Source organism: Bidens hawaiensis, unplaced genomic scaffold, assembly GCF_021521415.1.
Source record: "Bidens hawaiensis isolate Kalapana, Puna unplaced genomic scaffold, B.hawaiensis_p1.1 tig00021826_1, whole genome shotgun sequence".
NCBI lineage: Eukaryota > Viridiplantae > Streptophyta > Magnoliopsida > Asterales > Asteraceae > Bidens > Bidens hawaiensis.
Genome location: NW_027493385.1, coordinates 175,601 through 185,557, shown reverse-complemented (window position 1 = coordinate 185,557; position 9,957 = coordinate 175,601). Strand labels below are relative to the sequence as shown.

Here is a 9,957-nt window from a genome sequence, read left to right as displayed (position 1 = left end):
GATTAATAAATGTACGTAAAATCTATCTAAAACGAGTTAAAACATATAAAATATAATATAATACGTAGATAAAACGTGCGGAAAATACGAGTGTTTTACAACACATCATCAATTTTATTTAAATACATATAGATTTGGTTTTGGGCACAACTCTCGGGTTTTGGGAACTTGTTTGATCAATTATGACTTTTCCGCTGATTTATACTCTGAATAGGTTTTAAAATAAATGACTTGCCTTGGGTTTAAAATCACATTTTCCTGGTTTTGAGAAATTTGATATTCCTTATTCCGCTGTATAGTACTCTGAAACGATTTTAATAAGATGAATTGGTTTGGTTTTAAATTTTTGTGAAGTTTGGATATGATTACCAACTATAGGATTCCCGGGATTCGGAGTCTTACAAAGTCTGATTCAGTTCAGCAGACTCGAGGTCTGATCAGCAGGCACTTAGGTTTGACCTAACCTTAGTATAGTTATAGTCGTTTTATGAAAATACTTTGGATTTACATATGACGTTTGGAATAGCACGCTTTGGCCTAATAAAGGATATCAAATTGGCAAACTTCTCCAGGTAAGCAAACGGGTTTCGCGGTTGATTGGGATGTATACGAATTGCTTTCCTTAGACAAGAAGAGTCTACTAATGATACCCCTCTTCCAGTTACTACGTGCCCGTCAAAATAATAGTTTTGATAACATTACTTCGCATGGAAGCAACGTCTTTACTTTATAAAACATTACTTGGAAAATATTAACAGTTTAACGACTATCTCCTTAACTAAGTCATAACTATGTATCAAAAGTAACTAGTAAAGCAACTTAACCTTAATCCTACCTTAATCGGCTAGTCGCAGTCAAAGACTAAGAAAACAGCAGCACTTCGGCTTGTGTTTCGTTTATGAGATCAGCAGCTCGTTTAGCAGCGTAACAACACCTCGTTTCTTCACGAGAACAGACCTCGGAACCCCGGAAGCTCCTAGCACACTTCCCGATGTTAACTATGTGAGCATTGGTGTGAAAATGGGATGAGAATGACTGAACCCGCAGCTGCCCTATTTATAGCCGAAGTTGTGCATCTTCGTGTATCGCGAAGATGCAGCCTATGCAGGTTCGCGATACGTGAAGTTGCATGTACAACGTCGCAATCTTGCATGTCAATCCTGTGCTGCCACGTGTCGACACGTCACTGGATAAGCTTTGATTCGTGTGCCAGCAACTTCACGATATGCGAAGATGCTCGGCTTTGCATCTTCGCGATACGCTAAGATGCATAAGTTTCAGAAATTTCATTTTCAGTCCTTCTACTTCCAGATTTGGCCTTTTAGCCCCTTTAACTTCTAAAATTTACAATTTTAGCCCAAAACTAGATGGGGTATTTTCACGGTGTTCCAGCAAGTGAAAGCAGTTATGCATTGCCTATCATTCCCGACACATCACCTTGCGATGAGGTAAACCACAACTTATGCACTCAGGCATGCATTAACAAGGTTACATATTATAGATATCATCAGAATGAAGTCTTGAATGAAAATTCAAAACTTCGTGAGCTAAATGCCGAGTATGTAAAAGCTGACAAGATTTACGTTGAAAAGATTGAAACTCATCATGACGATGTAGCAAATCTTAGACTTAAAATTTTTCAAGCTAAACATGAAGTATTATATTATAAAACCACAATTTCTGAATTGAAAGATGAAATTGAAAAGTTAAAACTTGATGCTTCTGATAAAAAGAAAGAAGAAAAGTTAGTCGAAAGTTTGAAAAATCATCTAAGAAATTGGATGATCTTATTGGAACCCAGAGAAATACTAAAGTAAAAGTGGGGCTGGGGTATGATTATACTAATGTACCACCACCTTTGAATGACAACTACACCAGTTTGCCCTACTTTAGCTATAATACTGCTCCCGAGGAAGAAATGTCATATGGGGTTGGTAGAATACCAAAACCTGTGAAATTTGTTCATCCTGCCTCACAAACTGTAGCTCCAGTCCTACCATATGATAAAACTAACATCAATGTATCTTTTGAAGCTGGTTGTGTAGAAGAAAGTGGGTCGGTGGAAACAGACACGAGTTGTGATTATGGAACCGTTTGTGATGAAACTTTTGTTGAAAAATGTGTCAATGAAAGTAGGCCTGTTGAGGTGAACATATCAAGTTGTTCATCATCAAGTTGTGAGACTGAGGATAATTCAAGTGAAAGTAAAGTTTTTGAAAATGAAAAGGCAACTACTTCGTGTAAATATGTTCCACTAAATAAACCATCATTTTCTCAAACAACCAATCAATTAAGAAGTCCTAAGTCATACAACTTCTGTGCTAACAACTACTATGGTCATTATCAACAAAATTTTGTTGATCCATATTATACAAATGTGTTTTATAATCATGTTCCTTTCCAAGGATCACCTTTCCCACTACACCAATCACATAATAGATCAGATGAGTTCTATGGCACTCCTAGGAGAAAGTGTTGTTTTTTGTGTGGTCACTCTTCTCACCTTGCAAGACATTGCAAGCACTGGTTCAAGCAGCAGCTTGATAGTCAAAGGCGGCTTAGTCAGTCCCTAAAAGGAGCTTTTAGTAGCCCTGATTCAAGAACTGGTCAAGCTGATAGTGAACCCAGTGAAATGGATGTGAGATCCAAAGTAAATAAAGTAAAACACAAAAAGAAATCTTTTTGGAAAACTAAAAAGGATAAAATCAAAAAGGATCCTAAGACTGTAAAGTCTGAGGATTTACCAAAAACAGTTTCAAAATCAAGAAAAGAGAAGTCCAAAATTGCTAAAACCAAGGAACAAGTTTTTGCTTGGATTCCTACTAACTACTCTTCATCAAGTGGGGCACCACCAAGAAATAAATGGTTTTTAGGAAATAAAATTAAGTTTGGTCGGTTTACAGTTGACCTTCCCGGGACAAAAGTATCCCGGTAACCCATGTCTATTTAAACGCTTAGTGCATGCAGGGTCAATCAAGGAGGACTATCAATAATATTAGGTACTTAGATAGTGATTGCACCCGACATATGATGGGAGACGAACCCTTGCTATTTGATGCTAAACCATTCGATGGCGGATTCGAGTCTTTCATAAGCGATATGGGAGGGCAAACTTCTAGGAAGGGAAGTGTTTCATACGGTACTTTGTTCAAATTGTTCAACAACAACTTATCGGGCGTTTCTCAGACTAACCTCGTCCAACTGCATCTCTCAAGTGATGGATCCAACATCAGCTGTTGGGTCTCGGTTTGAATCTCTTTAACTTTGTCATACAATGTGATAATGCTTGCTTAAAATAGTCCATCTAACAACAACTTTGCTGACCTTTTCACTAAAACCATCGATCATGCCCGATTTGAATTTTTGGTCGAATCGCTCGGCATGATCGATTTTGATTAAAACAACCTATCTATATTTTTGTATATAAAATTGTAAATATTTTTCAAATATGTCACAATTTTAGAGGGAGAAAATGAATTAAGTTTAACTCACCAAAAAGATTTTCAATTCATCTTAAGAAAAGCAAAAATAAATCATTTGATTTACCAAAAAGATTTTATATTACTTTTAAGAAAATCTAAAAGGAATTGTCTTGTTTAGAGGGAGCTCCTGCTTAGAGGTAGTCAGATAATTAAAATTTTCAAATTTTGAGAAACTGATCTGACCATTGGAAAATGATAGTACATTGATATGCAATGATCCTAGCGCATGAAAATAGTATATCAAAAGTCTACAAAATCACTCACAGATGTGTAGATAAGCTTGACAAACAAGTAAGTGTCGGGTGATATAAACCTAAATTCCTGCCGGTACTAGTGGATATACGATTATGAAGCGGTTGCATGATTCTGTGAAGTCGTATTCATGAAGGCAGAAATGTAATTATACATGTCATACCCAAGCCTCTCTTTACCTGATCACAGTTGTCTTATGAAATAAGTGTCAATTTTTAATTTCTGTTGAGTCAATTAAAGTGTCAAGAAAAGAAAAAAAAAAGAGTCAAGAAAAGAAAAAGAAAAACAGAAAAGAAAAAGAAAAATCAAGAAAAAGATTCGAAAAAGAATCATTCTTAGGAATTTTAACTTCTGCTTTATTTCTTCATTTATTTTGATTCAAGCCTTGGACTTTCTCTGTTTGTAGTCATACAAGATCTGATTGTTAAGGCCCTGAATCTTCTGCTTTATTTTAATCTTTCTAGATCGAGTCAAGTATGCAAAATAAAGTATAAACTGGCAAGTATGTTAATAAGAGTACTATGATCAAATAAGAAAGGTTTAAGTCAAGTTGCGGTGATATGTTAACACAAAGTAGGCCCGAGATATAATGGAATTAGTAACATGTCTGATTAAGTGGGGACCATATGAGCATCATGCCTAATTGTACTTCAAATGTATCACTTTGGCGTCAAAATACTTGTCAAGTTAAACAAACGGACAATATCTACAGCCGGTGATGAAATTGTGACATAATAATATCAAAATGGAAACGTGATCTAGGGCTTTGCAAATCAATGTGATTCCATGTTGTTATCTTTCTCACAAAAATATTATAATCATTAAAATTGGTAAATATTATTGATATATAATATTAATTTCATCTTTACTCCTATCTTTTATTGTTTATTTTGATTTTGTTTTGTTTTAGTTTCAACTTCAAAATGTTATGTATATATTTTCGTTATTTTTAAAATATATGAAAATGTCAAAAAGATTTTAACTTTTTCTTATGTTCGTACATATTTTGTTAAATTTTGTTTCATTCAAAATCATGTGTTTTGTTGTCATGGTCGTTCATGCAAAGTTTGTTGGAAACCTGTGACTTAAACAAATCACTTACAAGTTGAGGGACTGAAATTGGGAGGGTCTGTGAACGAGTTCTTCTTTGACCCTCGAGAGGGTATGTGAACGAATCTTATCGTTCTAAGGTTTGTGCAGTTATACATGGACAGGTAGATCAAGATCAAGTCTGCTTGGAGTTGCAGATGCTGAAGTGCTTAAAAGAAAACGAGAACGTGAAAGTTGAGGGTTGAACCTAAAAAGGAACTGATTACATCTGAAGACAAGGAAAGAAACCAGTCGGCACAAGAAAGTCAACAAAAGAAATTAGATGTCGAGCCTCCCGCATCTGATGTTTCTAAAATTTGCTGTTGCCGATCCTTCCCAGAAAATAAGATTGAAATTCAAGTCTACAAGACATTAAAATAAAGAACTGTTTAAGATCCAATCTGGTTCAAGATCCTGGATCAAGACAAGTATTGAATCAAGATAAGTACTAAGTTTCAAGAAATAAAGACGAAGCAAAGAACTTGACGAAGGTTCCTTGACATACTCAATCCTAGAGGGAGATTGTAGGGCCAATATTCTATATTGTTTTTAGGATTGTGTATGTCATTCTAGTTTGCTTTTAGTCGATGTATTACGTACTCGGTATGTTTATTTTGTACGTTTATTTTGTAAGTATTGGAAAAATGGGGACCCTATAAAAGGGCCACTTAACCATTTCTCCAAAAAACTCTTAACTCTTTCACAATACAACTTTTTGGGAAATAAACTTTCTCTCACCCACTTCTCTTCATATTCTCTCTTCTAAAATAACAAACTAAGATCCGAGATCCGAGTATCGTTGGTGATTACCGCTAACCAACAACATGGATTGATCCATCTAGAGGACCTACACCATATCCATACCCTACGGGTAGGGCCGGTTACGGGTTCGGGTATTAAAAACCTGGGTATTATAAAAACCGGTTCCGGGTATTTTTTCGGTTCCGATTCCGGGTTCTGGTATTTTTTCATCTCTACCACTAACTTTATATATAAATCAATTAAACACAAACGTATTAATTCCATCAAATTTACCTCATTTGTTCCCTCAAATAATTATGTAATTTATCATGTCTAATAATTGATTAAATTATAGAAATAGTTACAAAATAGTTTCACATTTACTTAAACTACAAATCTATCTACAATAAATAAATAAGATGATTCTTTTCCCATTGTTTAAACAACTATTTACATGTATTACGAATTTAAGATCTACGTTACACGATCTAAACACAATGGAAAAGAAGAAATAAAAAAGTTGGAAACTGTGACGCCTTTTGAGGAACCACATTCATAGATTTGAAGTTTTGTGGGTCATTTTGATTTAGTAATAAAATAATCAATGTTGTACTTATTATATTTATATGCTTTTAACAAACCTCGTTAAATAAACAATAAATTCACTTGTTTGAAGAAACATGCATATATCATATACCAGTCTGCTTAATAGAAAATAATTTTACTTAGTTTTTTGGTCAAATCGAGTTGGTGATATTCTCAAGCATCATATTATAAGTAATGCATTTTGCTATTTGCTACAAAGATGTCAAAAGAACAAGTAATTCCATTGAAGCTAGCTTGAACATGGAGAAACCTATGCTCAGTTTTTTTAAAGTTGAAGAAGAGCAAAAAATAAAGAATATCAATCAGTTTCAAGATGATCAAACCCTACAGGTCCATTTTCCAGCTAGTTTTTAATTTGTTGATCTGTGAATTATTTTCTATAAATGTGATCTGTTTGTTCATGAATTTTGAATGTTATTTTGCATATGTTAAGCAGGAAATGAAGAGTAACAAGAAAGATGTTGATTCTTCTTTGTCTATTGGAGAAGATCTGACCAAGCAGGTACGCATACAATTAAATGTCACCATGAGAAAACCAATCATCGTAACTAAAGAACTGCATAAATGTTTTGAACGATACATACGAGTATTAGGATATATCAATCACTCGTATATCTTGTAAACATTAATGTGCGCAGCCTGCGTGATTATGATCGAGCTCAAAACTCAGAGCTGACTCTAATTTCTATTATGCATTTTAATGATGATTGACGTACTTTTCCTTATGTTTTGAAAATTTAGTTTGGTCCTATCTTTTTTTATTATGTGATCTAGAAAGATATTTCTGAGTCCGCCACCGATTGAGCTAACTTTCACGAGTCTTTGGTTTTCAAGTTTCATGTAAAGTTTGACATGAAAAACTAATCGTGTGTTCATAATCCTTCAGACTGTTCTGGTTTCATCAGCTAAAGATGAGATGGGTCAAGTTAGAGAAGAAAACCAGAAGTTGAAACATAAATTATCTAGGGTTTTGAAGGATTACAAATCTTTGCAAATGCAATTTAATGACTTTTTTCAACCAGAAGTTACTAAAAGTTTAGAAAAACTGTCTCCTGATCTAGAAGATGACGGAAATGAACTAGTTTCTCTAAGCCTTTCAACTTATAAACATAAGAGTATTAGTCCAAAGAAGGTGAACTGCTTCAGCAAAAGCAAACTAGACATTGATGATGATGATCAAGAATTGAAACTAGGGTTGAGCTGTGAATTTGACAGGACTCCAACTAGAGTTGACATCAACAATACGAAGGATGAAAGAACACAAACCTTGGAACTACCTGTTCATGATTTGAAAACTGATAGAAGTGATGATAATGAGCTTTTGGATCAGCTTCCCTTGAAAAAAGCTAGGGTTTCTGTAAAAGTTGTGTGTGACACTCAAACGGTAATAATTTTTATCTAGTTGAACACGTTTTATGTAAATGATACTTGCTAAGATAGGATTTGTAGAAAGAACCTGACTTTTGAAGTATTATAACAAATTATATTACAGATGAATGATGGATGTCAATGGAGGAAATATGGGCAGAAAATAGCGAAAGGGAATCCATGTCCTCGAGCTTATTATCGATGCACATTGTCACCATCTTGCCCAGTCAGAAAACATGTAAGTCTTAGTTTCTTCTTGCTGGCTGCTTTTCTTGAAAGAAAGAGAATCCTGGTAAGTTGTAAATCTAGCAAATCATTTTCTTTCAAAAGATAAGATTTATTAAGCATATAACCTAAAGAGTATGACCATTTACCCGCCTCTAGTCTTACACTAGAAGTTACTGAATTTCAATGTTCAACGCAGGAAATAATTGACTATAAGTTTAGATTCAAGTACCATAAAGAATTTTTCAAAAAAATTAAATTTGTTTTCTTCTAACTAAGTCAAATGATTATTTAGGTGCAAAGATGTGCCGATGACAGGTCTGTCCTGATCACCACCTATGAAGGAACTCATAACCACCCACTTTCAGCATCAGCAACGGCAATGGCTTCCACCACTTCAGCTGCCGCCTCAATGTTAGCATCCCCCTCATCAACCTCAGAACCAGGTTTCACCACCACTGCCGGCGGCGCCACCACTACCTCCACCACCACCTTCTCAAGCCACCATAGAATTGGTTACAATTCAATAGCACCTCAATACCAATTTTTCCTACCGAAAACCACAATATCTACATATCAATCACACCCAACTATCACCCTTGATCTCACATCAAATCCTCATTTCAATAGGACAAATTCATCAAACTTTATGGCACCAAGATTTTCATCTTCCACATGCCTAAACTTTTCTTCTCCCTCATCAACTCTTTATTCGTCTATTGAATCCAACTACAAGAATACTATACCCTTTTCGTATCATACAAAACAAACACCATCACATAATAATTTCAAAACTAATTCTAGTTCTGCTTCACAGCAGCATTCAACAAGCACAATTGCAACTGCAACAAAAGCTCTAACCTCAAATCCGTCTTTCCAATCAGCATTAGCAGCTTCATTTAAGTCACTTGTCACAAATGTCGGAGGTGGGCCCGTGATATAATAAGACTTTAACATTTTCATTGTAATTTTGAAGTGAACACAGTTTTGTTTCCACTGCTGTTAGTTTCTCTTTTTTTTTCATGAATATCTATAACATGTATATCTTATAATAAGCCTATCATAATGTACAAGTCATACATTTGGTTTAAATATGACAAATTAATGTGAAATGTTACACAAAAAATTTCGGAGTCCATGGATTCTAACCTTATTACGATGTAACACGATTATTTATATGAAAACCGTGTGAACTTTTCATGAAGATAAATGAGATTAAAACTGGCCTTCAAATCAAAGCATTATCTCCTCATCTTTCATCTAGATACCAGATTACAAAGGTGCCCCTTTCTTTGAAGAAACCTCATTGGCAAAATCTATGAAGAATAGCGCATAACATATGCACCTGTATATGTATACGGGCCGCATATGTTATGTGCCATATGTACATATGCGTTAACCCAAACTCATGGCAAATCCCATTGTGCATCATGACATCACCCAGGGCTATCAATTTCATGGGCTTGAGGACGAAGACACACCCGCACACATTTCCCCCCTCACCCGCATTCTAAACACATTCTCACTCGTTGGACAGGCCGCCTCTTGGCTCGACTTGCAATCGGCCAGCACATTCACCACTTGTGAGGCTCTTCGAACCACATTTCTAAACATCCCGCCTTCGTGACATGATTCACTCTTTCCATGTGGAGCCAGACGAGCCCTGTTACCAAGCATGGGAGCGATTCCAAAATTTCCTATCTCGATGCTCCCAGCATGGTCTCACTCCATGGGCCCTCCTTGAAAAATTCTATAATGGGCTCAACTAGGAAACTAAAGCCCGATTCGATACGTCAGCAGGAGGTCATCTTATGGAGAAGACGAGCGCCACCGAGTGTAATGATCTTTTAGAGAGTTTTGCCTAGTTTGAACATGCGTAAAGTCCACTCAATAGGAATTCTACTCCTGCCACTAGTACACCCTCATTCGTTCGAGGTGTGCACCAGGTTACACCGGATACTAGTTTAGCTTCTAGAAAACTTAACCAGATAGATGAAAGAAATAAAAGCTAAGGTAGACATTTGTGAGCTGTGTAGAGGGGGGCATGGTACATAAAGTGTCCGTTGATGTGCCAACTCTAAGTATCCGTGTAAAGTAAGAGTTCCTCTTAAGTTATTTTATTAATATGGCTTAGACCCTAGTTGGGAGTATAGCCTAAACCTTGATCAAAATTAAGTGTAACATAGTTTTTCAT

General features: G+C 35.6%; 1 protein-coding gene across 1 annotated transcript; it reads left to right on the top strand.

Moving 5' to 3' along the window:
• The first annotated feature begins 6,344 nt into the window (after positions 1–6,344).
• On the top strand, positions 6,345–8,888 carry LOC143564167 (WRKY transcription factor 72A-like). Its single transcript, XM_077051527.1, has 4 exons — positions 6,345–6,500; positions 7,057–7,554; positions 7,663–7,776; positions 8,059–8,888. The coding sequence occupies exons 1-4, from the start codon at positions 6,345–6,347 to the stop codon at positions 8,704–8,706; spliced, it is 1,416 nt and encodes a 471-aa protein (XP_076907642.1). The 3' UTR covers positions 8,707–8,888.
• Positions 8,889–9,957: the final 1,069 nt, after the last annotated feature.

Bases quoted from the DNA above. Each gene is read 5' to 3' on its own strand.
- LOC143564167 (XM_077051527.1), top strand. From the start codon at position 6,345: ATGCATTTTGCTATTTGCTACAAAGATGTCAAAAGAACAAGTAATTCC. The intron at 6,501-7,056 runs GTCCATTTTCCA...ATAATCCTTCAG, and splicing joins AAGATGATCAAACCCTACAG to ACTGTTCTGGTTTCATCAGC. The intron at 7,555-7,662 runs GTAATAATTTTT...ATTATATTACAG, and splicing joins TTGTGTGTGACACTCAAACG to ATGAATGATGGATGTCAATG.